At 52.2% G+C, this 22372-nt stretch overlaps 6 protein-coding genes across 6 annotated transcripts; 4 read left to right on the top strand and 2 right to left on the bottom strand.

Annotated features, from left to right (window-relative positions):
- Positions 1 to 421: 421 nt before the first annotated feature.
- PHATRDRAFT_49793 (beta-glucosidase) lies at positions 422 to 3234 on the top strand (the record flags this gene model as incomplete). Its single annotated transcript, XM_002184488.1, has 1 exon — positions 422 to 3234. The coding sequence occupies one exon, from the start codon at positions 422 to 424 to the stop codon at positions 3044 to 3046; it is 2625 nt and encodes an 874-aa protein (XP_002184524.1).
- A 290-nt stretch (positions 3235 to 3524) lies between these two features.
- On the top strand, positions 3525 to 4523 carry PHATRDRAFT_40577 (predicted protein; the record flags this gene model as incomplete). The annotated part of the gene is made up of 1 exon (XM_002184489.1): positions 3525 to 4523. The coding sequence occupies one exon, from the start codon at positions 3525 to 3527 to the stop codon at positions 4521 to 4523; it is 999 nt and encodes a 332-aa protein (XP_002184525.1).
- A 5051-nt stretch (positions 4524 to 9574) lies between these two features.
- On the bottom strand, positions 9575 to 12394 carry PHATRDRAFT_40578 (predicted protein; the record flags this gene model as incomplete). The annotated part of the gene is made up of 3 exons (XM_002184565.1): positions 9575 to 9639; positions 9764 to 11668; positions 11782 to 12394. The coding sequence occupies 3 exons, from the start codon at positions 12392 to 12394 to the stop codon at positions 9575 to 9577; spliced, it is 2583 nt and encodes an 860-aa protein (XP_002184601.1).
- Positions 12395 to 13096: 702 nt separating this feature from the next.
- Positions 13097 to 15200, top strand: PHATRDRAFT_49794 (predicted protein; the record flags this gene model as incomplete). The annotated part of the gene is made up of 2 exons (XM_002184490.1): positions 13097 to 13145; positions 13806 to 15200. The coding sequence occupies exon 2, from the start codon at positions 13815 to 13817 to the stop codon at positions 15198 to 15200; it is 1386 nt and encodes a 461-aa protein (XP_002184526.1). The 5' UTR covers positions 13097 to 13145; positions 13806 to 13814.
- A 187-nt stretch (positions 15201 to 15387) lies between these two features.
- On the bottom strand, positions 15388 to 16787 carry PHATRDRAFT_49795 (predicted protein; the record flags this gene model as incomplete). Its single annotated transcript, XM_002184566.1, has 1 exon — positions 15388 to 16787. The coding sequence occupies one exon, from the start codon at positions 16785 to 16787 to the stop codon at positions 15438 to 15440; it is 1350 nt and encodes a 449-aa protein (XP_002184602.1). The 3' UTR covers positions 15388 to 15437.
- Positions 16788 to 17197: 410 nt separating this feature from the next.
- PHATRDRAFT_40581 (predicted protein) lies at positions 17198 to 18751 on the top strand (the record flags this gene model as incomplete). Its single annotated transcript, XM_002184491.1, has 1 exon — positions 17198 to 18751. The coding sequence occupies one exon, from the start codon at positions 17198 to 17200 to the stop codon at positions 18749 to 18751; it is 1554 nt and encodes a 517-aa protein (XP_002184527.1).
- Between the last annotated feature and the right edge of the window lie 3621 nt (positions 18752 to 22372).

Consider the following 22372-nt stretch of genomic DNA (forward strand, 5'->3'; position numbering starts at 1 on the left):
AAAAGTCTGCCGAGACTTGTTCCCTCGAATTCTTTCCTATTGTAACCGATACGCTCTGACTGCGATTGGCACCGTGCGGGTAACTGGGTGACGGGATAGTCCTCGCCACATACCTCTCTTCATATCTTTACCAAGCCACCGAACAACCCCCTACCGAACAAATCATTGCCTGCCTTCTGCAGAACTCTCGTCACTCCCCACAAAAGTGTTGCCGCTGTACATACACCAACACACCATACAGATTACCGAGACTGGGTATCGGTTGTTGCACAGTAATCGAGCCGCACGCGGCAACATCCAGCCGAAGAATTCGGTCGAACAGATTCTGGTTCTCTCTCGGCGTTTCCACAAAGCTTCCAACCAACCCAAAGGTACCAACGAAACGCTCTAGACTCCGAGTCGATCGAACGCTTTTCTTAGTATGAGCAATACGAACAAGGCGGAATCACACCAAACACTCCGTACCGTTACCGACGATGATTCCGTGACCATGACTGCCTCGCCGGATGTCCAGTACCACCAAACCAACTCCACGGATCCGGACGTCGAATGCCCCCCGTCTACTCCAACATACGTCTCGGTGCATGACTTGACTTTGGAGGAAAAACTCTTGCTGCTTTCCGGTCAAACCTTGTGGTTGTTGCCGGATTTGCCCCGCTTCAATTTACCTTCTCTCACTGTCGCCGACGGTCCCCACGGCGTGCGCAAGCCCGTCAAAGAGCTGTCGCTACAGGAAGCGCTACCCGCCACGTGCTTTCCCACCGCCGCCGCTCTCTCCTGCAGTTGGGACGTGGATTTCTTGCGCCAAGTGGGTATCGCACTCGGCAACGAATGCGCGCACTACCAGGTCGCCGTCCTCCTCGGCCCGGGCATGAACCTCAAGCGCCACGGCGGCGGCGGGCGCAATTTCGAATACTTTTCCGAAGACCCCCTCGTTTCGGCCAAACTCGCCACGGCCTATGTACAAGGCGTCCAAGCCAACGGACGCGTCGGCGCCTGCATTAAACACTTTGCCGTCAACAATCAGGAATCACACCGATTCGTCGTGGACGCTGTCGTCGACGAACGCACCGCACGCGAACTCTACTACCGCGGTTTCGAAGCCGTGGTCCGCGACGCGCAGCCCGCCACTATCATGTGCGCCTATAACAAAATTAACGGCGTGTACTGTAGCGAAAACGAATTCTTGAACACGCAGTTGCTCCGCGACGAGTGGGGCTTCCAGGGCGTGGTGATAACGGACTGGGGTGCTACCAACGATCGGCCGGCCGCCATTGCCGCCGGCATGGATTTGGAAATGCCCGGATCGCACGGAGCCCACGGCAGGGAAATACGGCGCGCCCTTCGGGAAGGGACGGTTTTGCGCATGGAACACGTCGACGCCTGCGCCCAACGTATGCTAAATCTCATGTGCCGGTACAAAGAATCGGTTCGGGATACCTACGAATTGTCGAGCTGGCATGATCAGCATAAGTTGGCCAAGCAAGTGGCTATGCAGTGCGCCGTCTTGTTGCAGAACCAGGGCAATTTGTTGCCGCTGAAACAAGGAACGTCGGTAGCCGTTATTGGAGACTTTGCCAAGGAACATCCCCGCTACCAAGGCATGGGGAGTTCGCAGGTCTGCACTAATTCTGTCGTAACGGCGTACGATGAGTTGTTTCGTCATACGAAGGACGTTTTCTTTGCACCCGGATACCATGCCGATGACGACCATATTGAAGCCGTGAACGAGGAATTATTGGCCGAAGCGGTGAGGGTGGCGCAGCAAGCCGAAGTCGTCTTGTTGTGCCTGGGACTTCCGGAAATTATGGAGTCCGAGGGTTTTGACCGTTTACACTTGAATATCCCTGCACAACACAATGCTCTAGTGGACGCGGTTAGCAAAGTGAACAGTAACGTGATTGTGATGTTGAGCAATGGCGGAGCGATTGAGATCCCGTGGGCTGACAAGGTCAAAGCTATTTTTGAAGGCTACCTCTTGGGTGAAACCGGTGGAGCCGCCACGGTAGATTTGATTTTCGGTGTGCAATCGCCCTGCGGCAAACTCGCCGAAACCTTTCCAATTGTCCAAGAGGACATACTCGCAGACCGGTACTTTCCGGGCAGTCGCGATCGTGTGGAGTATCGAGAAGGTTTGGATGTCGGCTACCGTTACTTTGACACCGCCCAAAAAGACGTTCGTTTTCCCTTTGGGCACGGATTGACGTACACGACCTTTGAATACGGCAATCTTAATGTGCAAGTCAATCGCGACGATGCTACATCCAAATCTGTGCATGTCTCGTTCGACTTAACCAATACTGGCGCAGTAGCTGCCAAGGAGGTTGTGCAATGCTATATTCATCAAGACTCGCCGTCGGTTTATCGACCTGTTCACGAGCTCAAGTATTTTTGCAAAATACATTTGGAGCCTCAGCAAAGTAAACAGGTAGAATTTGATCTCCTTACCGATGCGTTTTCGTTTTACGACATTGGAGTCTCAGATTGGACGGTAGAAGCTGGTGGTTTTGAAATACGCATTGCGTCGAGCAGTCGAGACATTCGCTTGGAAGCGCCTGTAGTATTTGCGGAAGGGCGTGGGCCGAGTGATCTGGCGAAGGAAACCTATCCTCCCGTTGCTGGAGGTGGCACACTCAGTCAAGTGGACGACGAAACATTCGCTAAGCGGTTTGCGAAGAGAAAAGAATTTGTATTGGCAGAATGCGTGGCGTCTGCCGAATCTAGTACGGTCTCAAGAGTTGGCGGTTTTCATCGGAATTCGCTACTTAAGGAAGTAGCAAGTCGCAGACTTATGGGCAAGCTCTTACTGTCAGTTGTTCTATCCGCGGCAGCAAAAGAGGTCAAGAAAGGACCTACCCGAAAAAGGCAAAAACGTATGGTTCGAGCCAATGTGGAAAATCTCCCGCTTCGAACGCTGGTGCTATTCAGTAAAGGTGTACTGAGTTTTGAACTGCTGGATGCCTGTATTGCAGCCATGAACTACCAGGTATTTCGTGCCATCGGAGGCTTTGGTTTGGCTTTTGCCTGTTTATTTAAACGAAACTAAATTGTACAAACCGTGCTCTTGACAGTGAGGTTTTTCGTCAAGTAAACTCTTCTGCCTATTATTGGTTCCGCTGTCACTGTGAAGACGCTTCCATCAGGCTCTGTCTCCGTTAGAGCAAACGAATTCCAAAAAAAGTATGGTCACTTCCAAAATCCCTGAAATAGCAGATAAGGACGGATATGTCATTTAGCTAAAAAATATATATCAAATTTTTTTAGAGCGCTTTTGAAGTAAAGTCTAAAAACAAGGAGCTTCAATAATTCTGAGTTGATTTGCCAGCTAGCTGCAATTTGTCTTTACCAAATCCAAAACTCTCCTTCAAACAGACATAAGGGTCTGTGAAACAATGACTTGATCCTTTGTCAAAAAGACTGCCAAGTAAAAATCAAGATTTTGGTTCCGTGTTGTTACCATTTGTACAGCACGTTCACATATATTAAGGAACACTCCTACTCCGTGACCACAACGGCAACATAGCATGGCTTCGCACTTGGCGGAGACGTCTTCGGGGGAGCTTCACCTTTCGGACGGCAAGAAAGGTGGCCTTCCCGAGCTCCTGAAAGCACTCGAGTCGATCAATGTCCGCTCTATTCATTTGGACGGTAGCTCTTTGGCCGACTGGGAAAAGGCCCAGGTCGAGGAACTCTTAAAAAAAATTGGAAATCTCTCGAGTATGCGGTCTCTCCACCTTTTTGGTGGGTCATTCACAGCTCTTTCACTGGCCGAGCTACTACGCACTGCTTCTAAACTACAATTCTCCGAGATTGGTCGCACCCTTGTTGAAGGGGACGAAGATGCAATTTCCGACTTCAATGGGGCTCTGTATGGACACAAATCCTTGGAAGAGTTTATTGCTATGGACTTCGACTTTTGCTTGGATAAAACAAAATTGGAAACCTCAATAGACGATTTGATCAAGAGTTTGAGCACGATTCCAACTCTTCGTGTAGTGAAAATTGAAGCAAGCTCAGAACACAAGATGTACTGTTCCAAGTTTTGTTTAGCTCCATTGATGCGCGCAAAATCATTGACGACACTTTTGTTGGCTCGTTTGCCTTTGGAGCCAATGCATTTCAACATTCTGGCATTTTCCATTGCCCGATCCAGTCTAATTTACCTTGCCCTTCCGTACACCAATATGGACGATGAAGCCGCGGCGAATCTCTCCGCGGCCTGTGTTGCAAGCGATGCAGTGGAAGAGATTGACTTTTCTTCCAACGAAATTGGTGATATTGGTTGTATCGCTATCGCTTCTAATTTGACTGAAACGAAAACAGTTCGCGTCGTTCGCTTGGAAGGCAATAAGGCGATTGGATCGAAAGGATATGGAGCTCTAGCAGAGATGCTCACTGCGAACTATAGTGTGGAAATTCTAGAAATCGGGCACGGTGGCGATGCCGCTTGTCGCGTTGTGATTGATGAACAGCTTAGCAAGAATAGAGCTGTACGTCGAGATATGTCAGCCCATGCGGCCTAGATAAATGGATACATACATAAAACAATTTCACCATATTTTGTTGATTGTGAGCTTCAAGAAAGAAGCAAATGGGTTAAAGAGCAAGTGAGAGCGAACAGCTCATTTTGTTGCCTCTACCGAGTGTGGCCGAAGTCATGGCAATTCATGGCCTTACCCCAGTGATTTTAGACGGACTTCTATTCAGGTCTGGCTGAACCTTTTGCTTATCGCCGTATGTTTGGTGTATGAAGAAGTGGTTAAATATGCAACGTCGACCTAATTCTTCTCGACGAAACGGTCAATAAAACTCCGGAAGTATGACTTGTCGTGAGCTTCCTCGCTCAGCCACAACCTGTTGTCGTACACCGTGCCCGTACCAAATCTCCTGTAAGTGCTCGTACCGTGAGGCATCCAAATTCAAGGGTCGCCCTCTGTATTGAGGTGTCTCGCCATGACTGTCGACATATGGGCTGTGAATGTAGCACGCTTTCGACTTGTGAAGGAGCAATCCAGAGCATTCCTGCAGTAAAAAAAAGACTCCCGCACCGGCACCACATTTGTTTGCGTGGCGAGTGCATTCGCCTTTCCCGCCTGCGTTCAATACCTGGCCACATATAAGACAAACTGCTGTTTGTTCGCAGTCGGGTAGCAGGGTCCCTAGTTCCGCGTACAAATCGGTGTAGGATGTTGGAATGACTTTGATATGGGGGTGTGTCAGAAACTTTTTAACACTCAACTGAGAAAGTTCCTGGGAGAAACCGCCAAGCAGAGGGACCGTCTTCTTTGATGTGAATGAAAGTAGGGTTGGTGAGGGAATTTGCCGAATCATGACGGATGATTGCCGTGAAAGAAGGGACGTGCGCTCAACGGAGGCAGCTACATGAGCCACAGAATACTGCATTTGAAAATTTGGATCGTCCCTTTCTCCGGAACAGCTGGCTTTGCTGAAACTTGACGTTGAACCCGTAGATGGCCAGTCTTGCACTCGATAGCCCTGGGTCCGATGGAGGCGAGATTGGAGCATGGATTTGGGATCGGATGGTATGAAATCCTTCATTCCCTCTGGTATAGCTTTTTGTGCGTGAAAGCAAGCCTTTCTATACCATTCCGAAACAACAGTTTTCACCAAATTTGAATCCATAATCACTTCAATGTCCTCGAGCTTGAAGAATGACGAGAGTTCCTCAAAAATGTGAAAGTTCGAAGGGCTATCATGGACGTCACTCAGTAAGATAGAATCATTTGGAATATATCGCCCGATGGCACCAGGTACTAATACCTGCAAAATAAGCCCAGCATCCTCAAGGTATGAGCACGCAGCAGAGCATGCTAAGGAAGTGGCTGACTGAAACAATTCCAAAGAGAAAGGAACGTCCGAGGATAACACGCAACTTTCGGTACTTGAAAGTGCCAAGTGAAGAAGTTTGCCACAACCTCTCATCCAGGAATTTGTGGACGAGGGAGACTCCTCCCAAGATTCTAAGGTCTTCTTCAGGTCGGCTGCGTACAAGTCTGGATGTCTCAATCCAGAAATTGGTAGATGCATGGCGCCGAGCAAGACCTGCAAAACTCTGGCGAGTAATCCAAGCCTCAAAAAGCCTTCACAATCTTCCACAACACTGTCTACTCTTTTTCGACTTGCGAAATCGTCAGGAAATATAAAACTTCCTTGCCTCGAGAACGGTAGAGGCCATATCATATCCAAAGAGTCACTACGTGCGCGGCCCCTACCACATGTTGCGCACATTGCGGCAACAACGTGTGTGAGAACGTTCCCAAAAAGGACCGGGTAAACTACGGGAGCTCGTTCCGGCATCGTCAAATCAGCCGCCACGGAATTCATTTCTTTCGCTTGTACTGGAAAAGCGAGAACAAGCTGCACCAAATCACCTGCAACTGCTCCAGCGGCAGCCATCACGGCAAGTCCAAGGTAGCGAAGTTTGCCGAGACGGCCGTTGAAAGGTTGAAAGCCATCATCCTCCAAGGAAGGTTGGGACATGATAACAAGACGCCCGTCGCAGACGACATCCTTTATACCAAATCTGGAAAACACAGCGTCGTGACCAGTATCTTGTCTGCTCGCTGCTGCTTGAGCTGAGTTTCTTACTTTCCGAAAGGCTCGTCTTGCTTCAAATGCTTCGCAGCTACAGCTATAGGCGAATGATTGGATCGACAGCAACAGTTTAGAAAGCAGCTTCTCTCTGGACATCTCTTGTTTGAGCTGGTCTGGCACTGTTTGAATAAATAAACACGATGGCCACTGTGGCAAGAGGATTAAATGAGGATTCCCAACCAATTAAATTTGGGTACGTGACATTTTTTACTTACATCCACTTGATCGCTTCCAGAAAATCTATTAAGCATGTTATATGCATATTTTTCGACGATATAGTGACGGAACTCCCCAAAAAGGTCATGTAGGTGTTCGTCACCTAAACGTTTACTATCGGCCCGGTAGCTTAGGTCGGATATTTGGTCCATGAATCTTCTCCAGACTATCGTTTCCCCAGTCGATTCCTCAGGATCAGAAACTTGTACCGATGAGTTTTCTAGTTGCGAATGGCTGCTGTCTTCGGCTTGGAAGGCGCGGGGGCGCAGTTTTCGACGAACAAAACGTGGGGTACGCATCATGGCATTCCATGCAGCATACAAGTCTTTCTTACGCAGCGATCTTACAGCCCGCCTACGGTCTGTTTTCTTCGCCGCAATCCCATCCATCATTCTGCCTGTGTACCTCTGTCCATCAACAAACGCGCTCTGACCATCCCATTCTATACCAGATCCCAGTCTCGTCACCCACCATGGAGTGGTGGACAGAAAGTCGTGGAGTGATAGAGGCTCGTCTGGCTGGGAATACTCGCTACGGAGTTCCCCTAAGCTCTCGTTAATTTTGACAATGTCATCAGCTGGTTCCCCACCCTGAACTGGTAAGCATGTTGGGGATTCGATCCAATCAATCCCAACATCAATAAATGGCACCAAACAATTGCTCAATCTCTGGCAGAGAGGACAGCGGAACTCATCGCGTTTTCCGATAGCTCTGTCTTCGCGATGCGAAACTGTTGCCAAATAGGACTCGCAGCACTCGCTATGAACTGCATGCCCACAAAGCGCTGTATGGATCCCTACAAACTCACGGACCGGAGAGGCCGATGAATCAAGATCAGGAGGTGGTCCTCCCCCTTTTAGAACGGTACTAGCTTGTGCGTAACCAACGAACCCCAGGGCATTCTCAGTCTTGCGGCGACTCCTTTTCCTTTGACTCTCGCCCTCATTCCCGCCAGCTCTGTCAAACATTCTATTTCCGGTACTTTCTTCGTCGTTGCAGATAATACATCGAGGTCGACCTTTCAACAAGCGATTGGGAATACCATCCTGTTCAAGACCAAATGTGTCAGATGGAAAAGGGATTTGTGGGGTCGACACTTCGTCTTCTGTTCCACCAGGGGTGGTGATGCTTGATGCCCCACTAAAGGCCGAACCGAAGCTCGTAGCTCGGATTGGACGATTCGGAGTTGTCGCAACCAGTTCGGCATCAACCGACGGCCCCTTTTGACTAGTGTCTTCGTCAGAATCCCCAACATCTAGTTCCATCATGGTTGCAAACTTTGCAGCTTGAGCTTTCATTTTTGCCAGAGCTGCGTTTTTGGCACGTAGCTTTCTTTGAGCTATCTCAGACTGGTTTCTTTCATCTTCATTGGTGTCAGCTGAGTCTGTTTCAGCAGGCCGCAAAATCCTTGCCGCCTCGGAGTTATGTTTGGCAGAAAAGTCACAGAGCCACGCCGCTCCAGCACGTACACATCTGTCTTGGGCCACGAAGCCTCCGACAGTGCCGCCATTCACAGCTAGCCGTCTCAAAAGCAATAGCATGCTTTCTTCCTCCAGAAACCAATCACACTCCAACAAATTCTGAGGCTGCGATAGCATTGCAGTCGCAATCCAGTCGCTCACAAGAGGAGGCGACATGTCGTCTCGATTATAGAAGACGCTTCCTACAGAACCGCCGCCATGTTCACGCCATTCGGTGTCAGATTCTGCTGCGTCTCGCCATGCATACACACCGAGAGTCAGCAAGTGCACCGCACGAACCACAGCTGTTTCACTTTTCTCCGAACTATCGTATGCAGTTTTCCCAGGTAAATCATTGATGTCTCTCGAAGTCTTTTCGCGGCAATGTAAATGCAATACTCTGTACACCAGGCCTAGAACTGTTGCATCTGCTGTCGTGTCTCGTCTAAGCCTGGCAAAGAATGGATGCGGCTCAGGCGGCGTTGGGGCGTACACTTTAGGTTCCCAGCCAAATGGTAAAGAAGAGTCTGCGTTCGGGCGCGGTCGACCCTCGGCAGCTGTTTGGTGATTTCGAAGGTTAATGTGATAGAAAGAGGGGTCGTAAGACTCCCATGCTGTCTTATGTAGTCCCCACCTTATGGGTCCTGTCTTTTGCCCTCGTATGATATCAGCGACTTCCGACACAACAGTTGATAGAACTGCTCCCGAAGCATCATCGGGATTAATCGTTTTTCCTTCCTCGTTAAGCAAGACATTGTCTCTATGAGAGAGAACGTGATGGCCATCTTGAAGCTCACTGTGAGCTTTTGGACCCGATGCTAAACGATGCACTACTTCACGATATAAACGCCATCTTGCTTGCCTTGTCATATGCTCTGTATCCTGAGGAACAACATGAGGCAATTCACCAGCAAAGACAATCATTGTATGGAGAAACTCTTCGAGCAAAACAAGAGAAGACGCAACATCACGAGCAATGGAAAAAGACCACGGCAAGGCCAAATCGGTGGGCATTGCGTCCTGAGGCAGCCTTTCAGCGGAATACAGACCTTGTTCCACCTCTTCCAAGTACTTATTTATGTTCCAATTCGGAGCCTTGCTCAGGCCGCAAAATTCGAAAATACCAAGGCGGTGGAGCAACAAGTTCACAAAAAAGGCCATTCCAACGTCCGAGTTTGGTCGGGAACTTGAACTCTGATGTTGGGTCCGGCCAAGAACGGCGAACTGGGCCAAAAGCAGATCTGCGTCTCGCATGCTTCGGCAAAAGGGGGGCTCCGCATAGTTCAACACTTGATCGCCCAGGGCAGGCCCGTTGCGGCGCCAAAGCGACGCACGAATCTGGGATGCCCTGGATAAGACGAGTACAGGAAACTCCATTAATCCGCGAAAAAGCTCGTCTTGATCTCTCGGAGACAGTTCGCTTCGCAACAGCTCCATAAGGCCAGCCATCCCGCCCGTAAGATCATGCTTACGTAGGCACAGCTCTCGTATACATCCAGCTACGAATCGGTGCAAAGGCAAGTGAAAGCTAAAAGGGGTAACTTGGGAAATGGGAAGCTGCCTCATTGCCAGTGCTGTCCCTCGTTGTGCTGCAATGGTCGAAAAGGGAAGACTTGCGGGACATCGTTTGTGGACTTCGATTACGGAAGAGTTTGGAGTTGAATCGTAAAATAAGACTTCCGATTTCTGCCACCGAGATACCCCCTCCACCAGAATGTGAAACGTAAGCTCGAGACAAGGCATGAGATTTCGTGAAAGAGGGGAAGTCGAATCGGTGATCGGCGACGGCTCTTCATCTTCCCAGCTTAGCAAGCGTTCAAAAATACTACCAAGCGAAATGCTAGCATTAAACGCACCCACCCATCCACGAGATTCATCTTCGACGTGTCCGAAAGTCCAGTGCCTCCAACTCTGTGGATCCATAAACTGTGCAATGCTCAAGACTTCAATCCAGTCGCCCAAAAAGGTGCCCCCTTTGGCTGCAAAGAGCCGCGGCATCCCCTTGACATTCAGTACGCACTTGAGATCAGAAATACACGGCGAATATCGGCGATGAGCCAAAACATGATGATTCGGATTGAGTCGCCCGTTTAGGTTCCGAGGTCGGCGAGCAACCAGCAAGGTGTCCAGTAGAGTCTTGCCCAACTTTCCCAGCAAGTCCCGACCCTGGACGAGATCCACCACGTACTGCACACGGTTCAAGAACTGCACCGACAATTGGTAGCCACTGCGTTCCAAGACGCCCATACCACGCGCATATTTGGCAGTCACGCTCCGATATGTATCGCAATACGCCGCTGCCAGGTGCGACTTGAAGGTCGGGACCGCCAGCAAAGTCAGCAAAAGCGAATACCAAGCTTTCATAACCCGCGCACTCATTTTGAAATCCGCCTCGAGCAGAGGCACTAGATGGCGGTTGGGTAAAATGCAGGCCGCAACAGTATTGCAAAACGGGTGACAGGATTCGGCGAGTTTGGACAACCACTGCAAGACGCCAACTGCCTTTTGCTCCAACCACAGCTCCTCACGGGTCAAAATACTACAAAATGCCCCGTGCCGAGTTAAGCGGCTCGCATGCTCCAGCAAGAGTGCCCCAATTCTTGTCGATGCCACCTTGTCACCATCCATCCAAAGTTGCACCTGAGTCCAGCCCACCTCCGTGGCGACTTCCATCGTCCCCCAAACGATCAGCTGCCCGTACGTTTTCAACGCTTTGATGAGTTTACCCAACAAAGTGTCCGTATAATAATTGGTAGATCCCAGAAATTCACGTAACGCGTCTAGCCAAGACTGTGAAGTGTGAACGTCATCGTGGTGTAGTACCAGGAACAAACCACCACCCGTAGCACCTTTACGCCCCAAAGCTTCGGCCCGGGCTTCGTGGCGCCGGAGACTATCGGCCGCGGCCCCACTTTTCGACGCCGCCGTCGGCGAAAAGACGTGAGTGCGGTGATTGAAGTTGGAAGGGCCGTACATACGCAAGGAATCGACCACCGAATGAAACCGATCCGACAAGAGGTCTTCGTCGTCGGCGGCCGTTTCATCGTTTTCTGCGGTCTCCGCAAAGAGTTCCTCATCAATGTCCATCCCAACCGACTGGAGCTCCTGTTCCAGCGGCATGGACGCGGAGCGTTGTGCCAAACTCGGTAACGATGGGGGCAGGTCTTCGTGATCCGAGCTTGCACGCCGTAAGGGTGTTGGAGCGTGACATCGGGCGTAACCGGTTTCCCCCACAGCTGCCACGTCCCGGACCATCCAATCCACGACGGCGGGGACGACGCCTTGGACCCGATGCGTGAAGCCTTCCGGCAGCCGCGCATCACTGGCGTTTACGGCGTTGGGGCCATGGTGGGGACAAAACCCGTCGGGGTCCCAAGCTGGAGCCACAAGACGAAACAAGACAATGAGATACTTGGCGTCCGGACGATTCGCGCCACCAAAGAACCGTAAGGTAGTATTCCAAACACAATTCCCTACTGTTCGTACGTACCATCCGGATCTCCGCAATCGCAACAACCACCGGCTTGAGCGTGATAAAAGGCAACGTCGTGACCTTCATGATTCGACTGGGAAAAACAGTTGTGACAAAGAACGCAAGTTTCGTCGGCTTGACAGGTCCGGCAGACCCAGACGATATCGTTTTTCCGAAACGGATGTTGACAGACCTTGCGCGGAAAACTGGAACCCGCCGCTTGCAAGGCCGCCAGCGCCGCCGCGCTGTCCGTGTACGAATCCTGCAAAACCACGCTCGTGAGAGTATTCGTCAAAGGGGCCCGCGTCACCAGGGTTTCTTCGCGTTTGTCATTCCCTTCGAGTCGTTCGAGGGCTCGGAAGAGTGCGTGATGACCGCGCATGGGAGTGACCAAGGCTACGGGCGGAGCGTCCTCTTCGTCGGCGTCCCGATCCGCACGATTCGGATCATCCAGTGAAACAACCGTGGGTGGTGGAGGATCCAAATCGGTCGTTAGGCTTTGCGTCAAGGCGTGCCAAGCGGCGTCGTAGGCGGCCTGCTGGTCCGGATCCAGCCGGATTTCTTCCGACTGCGATGGCGCCACCGCGGATGGCGAGCTGGGAGGCTCGTCAGACTCGGAGGACATTTCCATTGTGGTGTTTCAACGGGTCCTCTGGAAAATGGGATATGTGGAGGTGGGAAACGAAGACTGCGTGCAAGTGTCGAGAGGCCCTATACAGCACAGTACGTTTTTCCAAAAGCCTTCGGGAGGGACCGTGAGTGTTACTATTAGTCAACGCGAGACCTTGCGAGAGAACCAACCAGCCGCTCGAGTCTTTGTCACGCAGTTTGTGTTGACGTTAACAGTAAGCGTTCCGTGCTTTGTGTAGGTCCTAGGGGGTAGGGGTTGAAGTTCAGGGTAGGGGTTGCCGGGAAGGTCGTGTTCCAGATCGTGTGACAGATATGGTACCGGTACTAATTATGACTGAAATTCCACGCGTTCCATTCGAAAATAAATTCAGAGATGATTCCATTTATAGTAATAATTGTACCTACAGTGTCGTTTTCGTCCGTCGTTTAAGAGATAGAAGACTAATGCATCGTTGCGATATAGGCAAGTATCCACGAAATACTTAACGCTACGGCAATCACAACGCTGTCGCCGACCCATCCGATGTGCGCCAAGCTTCCCAAATTTCTGCCAGAGGCCGAAACAAAAAACACGACCGCCCCCCGTCCTCGCCAGACTCCCTTCCCGTGCCCGACCAGACGACGGACAAAACGCACGCGTACAGTTACGTGGATTTTCGCGTCCACCGGGGAAACGTTGGAGGAACGCACAGGCACTGTTTCCTACCCAGGCGAACCCCGCGCTTCATTGCACAACAGCGCCAGAGGTGTAGGTGAGTCACGCTTTTTGTAGTGCGTTTATCTGCAAGACTGGCCCGTGGCCTTTTTGTGTGGTTGTTGTCCACTATCGTCCGTTGTTCGGGATCCTCCTTCCTTTCTCCCCCGTCCATGGCCACGGAGGATCGCCTCTTTCGTCCATCGCGGCATCGAACCGACACTATTCGCGGCACGGAATGCCGGCTTGCGCGCGTCCGTTCCCACTAGATCCTGTGTTCCGACTGGCTTGCGACTGGACATTCTAGAATATTCCAAAGTCATAGTCTAGTACCGTTTTTGCTAATTGAAAAACCCGATGTATACACAATGTCTCCATCCATGAGTGTTGTTCCTGGAAAATATATGACCGCTCGTCGATAGGAAAGACAATTCGAAAACAGCTTGCGGCGATAGTTATCGCGTCGGCCGTTGATTTGTTTGCGAAGGACCGCTCCCGATCCATCCGTCTCGAAAAATCGCCTTGTTTGGCTCATACCACCACTTCCACGAATACGAAGATTCCGAGGAAGTCTTTATACTAGACGACTCGTGTATTGCCTTTGTTCGCTGCCTTTCTCTGAAACAACACAAAAAGTCTCCACTGTTCGTTCCTATCCTGATCTCTTTCGTCTCACCCCTCGCTTCGGTACACGCGCACCTTTCTTCGACCCGCACAGACGAACCCGATGGCTCCACGCTTACGCACACGGTTGTTGGTCGCCACCACTACTCCGACGGAAGGATGCACGCGGACGTCGAGAAGCGACGGTCTCGGTACACCACCACGACCCACATCGGAGGCGGTGTCCGCATCGACGGCCACTACACTCCCCTCCTCGCCCCGTAACCGATCCATGGCGACCGGCATGGTTTCCTCCCAAGGGAACGTGGAGAATTTGCAAGAGAGTCCCACCGCGACGACGACGTCCCCGGAAGAATCGGCCCTCGCCCGCACCACGACGGCGGTCCTTCCGCAGTCTCCTCCAACGACCACGCGAGTCACGCCCCAGAAGGAAACGTCCCCGCTGTCAACCACGGAATCCATCCAAAGTCCGGAAACACTCCTCCACAAAGACTCGCGTGACGCTACGAAAGCACCAATCGTCTTTCAACGCACAATGTCCAGTTTTATTCGGGTCGCTGACTTGAAGCTTGACGATGGGACGATTTATACGGACGAAGACGAAGACTTGTTGTCGGACGACGATGCGGTGCCCAATTTCCACACTACGTCGGTCGACCCCCCGCCCGGAGTCATCCTGGATCCGAAGGAACGTTGGGTTGCGTTGGACGACGGCACCGGCCGACACGCCCCCATTGCACCCCACGTCGTTCGCGCACTCGCCAACGTGGGCAAATCCTACGCCTTTGATCAGACGCTCTGGACTCCCGACGGGAAAACGGCCAAGGTTGTCAAGCACAACGCGCCGGGATGGCACACGCAAACGTGGCGGACCGACGGGGTTTGGGATTGTCAACAGTGTGTTTCCGAGGACGTACTCGTGTGGTCCGGAGTCTTCCCCACCGGATTTTACGGCAGTGATCTACCGGCCGTGCGATCCGCTTCCGTCATTAATATGTCACCACAGGACTTGGTGGATTTGTTATTGGACTCCTCGCGAGTCCAGGAGTACAACAAACTCAGTTTGGGACGCATTGATTTGCTCACGTTGCAAGCCACCATGGAGGACGGTCCGTTTGGCGGGATTACCAAAGTCATGCGCAGTGAAAGCAAACCACCGCTGGTACGCAAGACTCTCCAGTTTACCAGTATCTGCCACGTTCGCAAGCTGGCCGACGATTCCGGCTACAAGATTGTGTCCCGCGCGGTCACGATGCCGACCGCCGCGGACCAGCAATCCACCAGTGGGATTGGTGCGGTCGGCCCCGTCATGCACAGCGAAATTTTGCTCGGCGTCAATATACTGAAACGGATCGAAGGGGCGCCGAATCAAACGGGACTGGTAACGGTCAACCACATTCGATCCCCCATGGTACCCATGATGATTGCCAAACGTATCGGCTTGCAGGCTTCGTACAACTTTGTACACGATTTGCGGCAATGCTGTTGAATACCCGTCAAATCAGCGTCGTCCAGAACTTGGAACCAATGTCGCATGTATAGAATTGCTGAAACTTACAGTCATAGGGACCGACCGGAACTGGTACACGATTTGTGGCAATGCTGTTGAATACCCGTCAAATTGCGGTCGTCCAGAACTTGAAACCAAGGTCGCATGTATAGAATTTCTGATATTTACAGTGCTTAGGGACCGACCGGAACCGGCCAATGCGTTAATTACAGTTATTTACTCTACCGTACGGCGTTGTGCTAGGAAATCGGTCACCGAATATCCGTTCGGCGTGTGTGTGGCGTGGCGGCGGCGGTCCGACAAAAAGGCGTCGGTGAGCGCCACGGCGCGCGCCTGTTGCTGGGACCGGGGCAAATCACTGACTTCGGGAAAGGCGTCTGACCGGTAACTGGCGAATCCGCAGTGGGTACCTCCCTCGAGGACGTGTTCCTCCAACGAGGGCGGGAACCGCGCACGCAAAGTCCGCCACTTGTCGTCGCTCCCGAACGTCTCGACAATACTATCCCTGGAACCCTGGATCAGCAGCATGGACAAGAAAGATGTCTGTGGCAGAGTTTGATGGGTGTGCGACAGATCGTTCCAATTCGGAAAGGGTGCTACTCCCCAGGCCACCAACTTGGTCACCCCCAATTCCTCCACCACGTGACTGGCGGTAAATGCTCCCAACGAATGTCCCACTAGGTACCAGGGCACGGTGGTGCACGGCCCGGCCGATGCGGTTCGATAGCGTGCCCAGACGCGGGCGCGGACGGCCCGGAGCCGAGCCGCGTGGCAGCCGAGTTCCGGAGTCGCCAACCGCATGGGTTCGGCCCCGACAACCACGACGAGGTAGCCTAAATCGGAGAGCATGGCGGCGGGTGCCGCGTAGGCGGTGTGATCGACGGCAGCTCCGGGGAGAAACCAGAGAGCGGCCCGACAACGTGGTGGTGGTGGATGGGTCGACGACGACGGGGGCGGTAGGTAGACGTCGTACGAGCGGGTGCGATAGGCTCGTCCGTTGGTCACCGAGTCGGCCAGTATTTGCCAAGCATCCAACAAAGCCGGGGTTTGCAGATTGCGCAAGGCCGTCATTTGGGCAATTAGTTCACGGACGGTTTGTCCGGCGGCCAGCGTCCACGAGAGACACCAGGGACACGCCAAGAGGGGCAACAACAGTACGAACCAACGATCCAGCCGTGCCGGTGTCGAGGTTCCACCGCAAGGCCACAGTTCGATACGATCCATCGTTGGTGATGCGGACCCCATGCGTACGGGTATCTCGTTGGTACGATACCGCGTCAGTAAGTGGTAGTACCCCCCGGCGGGAACCAGTACACCCCAAAAGGCGTGCCGCAAACTCCCCAGATCGACTTGCCGCAAACGTGCCACTCCCCACCAAGTCCAGGGAGAAGCCAGTTGCAGCGTGTTCCACCAAGACGTTCCCCATGGTCGACGGGCACGGTGACGGAGTACGCGCAATTCACGGTCCGTGTTCTCGGCGTGGCACGTATCCTCGTCGAGCGGGGAGGCGGAGGGGTCGACAGGCGGAGCCGTAAGCGACACCGATGATTCGTTCCAATCCTTCATGGCGTAGTGAGTGTAGGACGTACAAAGGTAGTACGCCAGAGCCCGTTTTCTTGGTTACCTTTCCATCCCTGACTGTTGTTGTTGTAGGTTCCTTTCCGGAATGTGTCCATCGAGACGCAACGAGAAAGAGTCTCGTGACGTTGCACGGGAGGGGGAACAATGAGTCCCCCGTAATCGTGAATCATTTCTGAAACACGCCGTGACAAGACTCGTTCCAAGTCTTCCCAGTCACCGTTCCGAACCGGAATCTCTCCCCCCCCCCCCTTGCTAGGTTGGGAACTTTCGTACAAAACCCAACCTCACCAATTCGGATTGCCGCATTCGATACAGACTTCCACGGCGAGGGAAGGGGGCCCAAGGAAGGAAGAAGTGGGAATGGTTTCGGCTTTTTTTGGACTGACTGGAAGAATATGCATCGTGCCCGGTGGATCGTCCTTTGTTGGGCCCAACCGAACGTACGGGGGACTCCCTCACCGTCCCGTTGGGGGGTCCGACGCTTCCCCCAAGCCGCAACCCTTCGCCATGGTACCAAAACGACGGATGCCGGACGAGAATTCCCGGTACGGCACGGGGAACGTCGTGGTACCGACGATACAATCACGGACAGTGACAACGCTACCAGCAGTCTCTTGCCGTTCGCTAACGACGAATGCGACGCCGTTCCAAACGTCGCCAACAATCCCGCAGGGCCGGACGGTACTCCTCCATCGGTCACCGCCGCGGTCACCACGGATGCTTCCGACGAGACCTTCCGGTGCCGTCCTACTAGAACACCCGTTATTGTCACCACAAACAATATCACGCAGCCTTTGCCCACCGCATCTACCGTTGGTCCGGCACCGGTCCATCACGGACACGGGGACCCGGCCCTGCATCAGGTCGAACACCGCGCCTTGGAAAAGACGAGCGTTGCTCTGGCCGAAAAGTTTCTGGAAAAGACGGTCGAACGCATTGCACCGGGACAAAAGTTGGCCGAAACCATCGTCCACTCGGCGGCCGGGAGTTTGCTACAACGACGTGCTGGCGAACGAGTGGCGGAGCGCACGGGTGAACGGTTAGCGGAACGAGCAGGTGAACGGTTAACGGAGCGCACGGGTGAGCGGTTAGCGGAACGCACGGTTGAGAGGCTAGCGGAACGCACCGGTGAGCGGTTAGCGGAACGCACGGGTGAGAGGCTAGCGGAACGAGCAGGTGAACGGATAGCGGAACGCACCAGTGAACGATTAGCGGAACGCACGGGTGAGAGAATCGCAGCACGCGCTAGCGAACGTTTGGTAGAAAAGACTGGAGCACGCGCGGCATCGCGTCTGCGAAAGGGGATTGGTGAGCGCCTTTCGGAATACGCCGCCAAAATTCCGACCCGTTGGAATCGCATCTGGGAATCTGCCCTGGGCAGGGGAGTGGAACGTACAACCGAGCGAGGATTGGAGCGATCCGCCGAACGATTCGGAGAACGGGGACTGGAACGTGCGGTCCAGCGCAGCGGGGAACGGGCTGCCGAGCGGACGCTGGAGCGAGCTGGTGAACGCGCCGCGGAACACACGCTGACCACAGTAGGCCGAGGAGCAACTTCGGCAGTGGAGCGCATCGCGGGAGTCTCTTCGGAGCGGGTTGCCGTGCGGGCCGGGAGAGGCTTACTCATCACTCTCCCTGCATTGGGCGGATTCTTTGCATTGTTGCTTCTCAAATCAGACATTCAACGAATGCGTGAAGAATGGACGAATAAATCCAAATCGTCCACCTTATGTTTTGTTGGCGCAGGGCTTGCTGACCTTTTCGACTCGTTCTTGCACTTCTACATCGCCTATGCTCTTTTTGCACATATTGGGCATCAAGCCTTGGTTGTTCCCGAACAGCTCAGTATGGGCTGCGCTATAACCTCTACCATTTGCGCCGTTGCAGGTGAGGTAATAAGTCTACATCTGCAGCGACAAAAGAAAAAGAGAGCTTTGACCAAATCATGAAAATCAGCATCCTCCGCCATCCTAAAAAGGGAACCAGAGCACTTGTATTTGGATCTGTTTAGGACATGCAGGACTCTGCTTAATGTAAATTCTAGTACTATACCGGCTGTGCGCGTGAGAGGAGGTCATATCAGTTATCATGCAACTACCCTTTATAATTTTGAGGAACCGTAGCGTTCCGCAGTGCAAGTTTCTCGTCAGCAAAACTCTAGGTCTCTGGTAGATCCACATCAATCTAATTTCCCTTCAAAGCGTGCCAAACGGGCTTTTCGCGCCTGTTCCACAGCGTCTTCCTCCGCTGGAAACCAAGACGGGAACCGGTGAATATCATCGTTACTGCTCCCCAGCCTTGCTCCTCCGACTGGTAACGGATATGCTCTGCGTACATATATTCCGGCCATCAAACCCAGCGCTGCAGCGACGGCGATGATAGCCAGGTAAAAACTCCACTTCGAAGGCACTGCTTCTCCTTTCTCCGCTGCAATTTCGGCATCCGTCTTGGCATAATCGGGACGTTCAATGTTGTGTTCGTCCCAGAACCGCTGGGACCGAGGGGCAGTTTTGGCGGGATCGTGGTTGCCAGGCTCTGCGTTCGATGTCCATGTGACTTCTGTAGCCGGCACAGTAATAATCGCGAGCAAAAGAAGGAATGCAATTTTCGAGATTCTGGTTCTGTGGTCCATATCCAGGCAGGATATATAGACGAATCCTCTGCTTTCGATCCTACCGATGATTGAAGGCTTGGTGGTTCTTTTAGAGTGTATCGTCGATCGCCCCCGATATCCCCAACACGAGGGGAACGACTCGCATGTCTGTTTCATGAGTCGCGAAGCGAGAAAATGGTGAACCCAATTTTAAAATTAAAATGTAAACCCTAAATGACAAGAAACATTTTGTGATGTAAATCGAACAGAAATCGTTTCGTTAGAATTACCAGTGCATTAATTCTGGGCTCGGGTAGACTTATGAGATTGATGCGCAGCTGATGAAGCAGATAATGAGTGTTACATTTCATCGGGGATAAAACACCGGATACACTTCTTCATGTCTCTGAGGATATAGATCCAAAGATTTCGGGGATCACCTCCTGGCCACAGCAACTCTACAGCCGAAAAGAATCAGTAAATCTCAGACTCTGCGTATCGTTTCCGGCAGAGTCAAGAATATAGCGCTTAAGAAAGACCATGGGGTTGGGGCAGGAGCACACGACAGCTTCAGAGCGATCGTTACGATAGGCCCATTCTTGAGCGAGTTGGATCCGACGCCTTCGTTCCTCCCGACGTAACATCTTATCATCGTACCCAACCCGCAGTAAACGATGGCGCCGGCGCTCGAGTCCCGAAAGAGGTTTCAATTTCTGTGCCCCAGCATAGTCTGGTGTGATCTCCAACTGATGCCTCTTATCGAATGCATCAACAGGAATTGCTTCTGATGTAGTATATTTCCATCCGAGAGAAAGTGGGTATTCCACAAATGGATTGTCCCCCAATATCAATTCGTAAGTACGCACATTGACGTTGGTAAACTGGACGTGGTTCGGGTTGCGCGCTTTGCGCACAACGGCTGTTGCCGCCGGGTCACTGTGGATGTGCGCACGAGAAAATGGATGGTCCGAGGGATCGGGGGAAATGATCCTCAATCGCTTCAGCCTCTTCTGGTTCGAATGCTCGCTCGCGGATAGTTTTGAAAACGTGCTGGAGTCATCCGATGATAAAGTTCCCAGCTTTTGCAGCATGGTCATCCATTTTACCATGATGTAAAACTCTCAGCGGTTCCAGCGATGGCTTGTATTGTTCGCTTTGCTGTTTGTGTCACTTCTACATATGTTAATTATGCGACCAATCAAAGTCTGCGCGTTTCGTGGAAGCGTCGACTCTGTTGGGTTGGTCCGCGTGTAACACATTGTGGTGTAACTGTATATGCACTGATTCCTGGCGAGTAGTAACTCTTGGCACCCGAGATTCAGTGTTCGCAAAAAACCCATCGAGAGGAACCCAATTGTCGTCCCAAGGAGCCGATTTCGTCTGGATGGCGTTTGATTCGCTTAGACCAACGACCGGTTCCGTTCCCTGTTCTCGTTCCGAAAAGCATGATGCCTGGCGTGCTGTTCCCGGACGACATACGAACATGTCTTCTAAGTCCGGGTGCCCCTCGCTCAATGAGCTGCCGGGACTGTCGTCTAAGCACGACGATCAAATTGACTGTGAAACAGTCGTGGTGGAAGTTCTCCGACAATGGGTAGGCTGTCTGTCTCCCCTGCCGCTGGACATTGAAAGGAACAGAAGACTGCCGGAAACAAAACTAGGAGCGACCCTACCACGGTGAGAATTTCCAATGGCACGGTCTGGATTGGACTGCAGATCATGCCAAAGCGAAAACAAGCGGGTCTTTCGGTCGTAGAGGTCGGTGTTCCGTCGACACAGAAGATCCGGGTGGTTCCACTTTACTCAAAGTCTAATTCGCACACGAAAGGAGTCGTTTGGTCCTTGCCGGTAACCCTGGGAAGACGTAATTTGGCAGAAACGTGGTGGAACATGTGTCCCAATAGATGCCACGCTGTGGACAAATCATCCACGCCTTGTCGAGATTATTGTTTTCCGGTTCGGCGACGTAGCCATCGCGAAATGCTTTCGAAAAGTATGTTAGAGGTCGACGAATAGTTGCACGTAAAAATCATCGCCAAGAATCGCGAGTTAATTCATTGGGAGGGTGAACTAGACAACGGGTCGTGTCGGCTATCGGTAGGTCCAGTCAACGAGCCAGCTTGGATGATGTTTGGGATCGAACGCCTACGAGCCGTGACACCGGATTCTTCCGTTTGGGAACAAGCAAAGGCCACTACCGCCGGCGATCGTAAACGGAGAGTCTTGGAATTGAGCACAACTCCAGAAAGTCAATCGCCTAGCCGGAGAAAGCTGTTTAGCCTCTCTCTATATAGTCTCAACAGTCTAGAATCGCCGGTGGGTGCACAAACGCACATCTCTCGGTGCGATTCCAAACACAAAATTTTGGCCAGTATAGGGACGGAAACGAAATCGATCGTTAATCGGCAAAACGTGCCACAAAGTGAAAAAGATAATGTGTTGCATCTCAATACGACGTCAACAATCGATGTCGAGAAGAAGACAGTACAAGAAAGCCTGAATGCAAACATAGCATATATCCAACGCATTCCGCAGCTTGAAGCTAGTACCAGCATTTGTGCGAATTCCGAAACTTCACTGACAATCCGGAGACCTACAGAATCATGTTTTTTGGTCAACGACAAACAAAACAAAAGCCTCTCGGATGATGCGAACAGTTCGGCGGTCGATTTCGAAGAGGAAGAGAATGTGAATGTCACACAGATTCCGTTTCACCTCGCGCAAACTCTAGCGACGGGGTCCCCATCCTCAATAGAGTCACAATGCAACTCACCAGTAAGCCATGGATCTGGCCAGCCGTTAAATATCATGGAGACACCTGGATCAGCAAAGAAAGACAGCGCGTCTCTATTTCGCAGTACGGAGGAAGTTCCTCTGTTACTACCAACGCGGCGTTGCCTCCAATTTTCAGCGAGTCAAGAGCAACTGTACGAAGAAACGGTATCAAAAGGGTCACCACGTCATTCGTATATAGAAG

Source organism: Phaeodactylum tricornutum, chromosome 24 (genome assembly GCF_000150955.2).
Source record: "Phaeodactylum tricornutum CCAP 1055/1 chromosome 24, whole genome shotgun sequence".
Taxonomy (NCBI): domain Eukaryota; phylum Bacillariophyta; class Bacillariophyceae; order Surirellales; family Neidiaceae; genus Phaeodactylum; species Phaeodactylum tricornutum.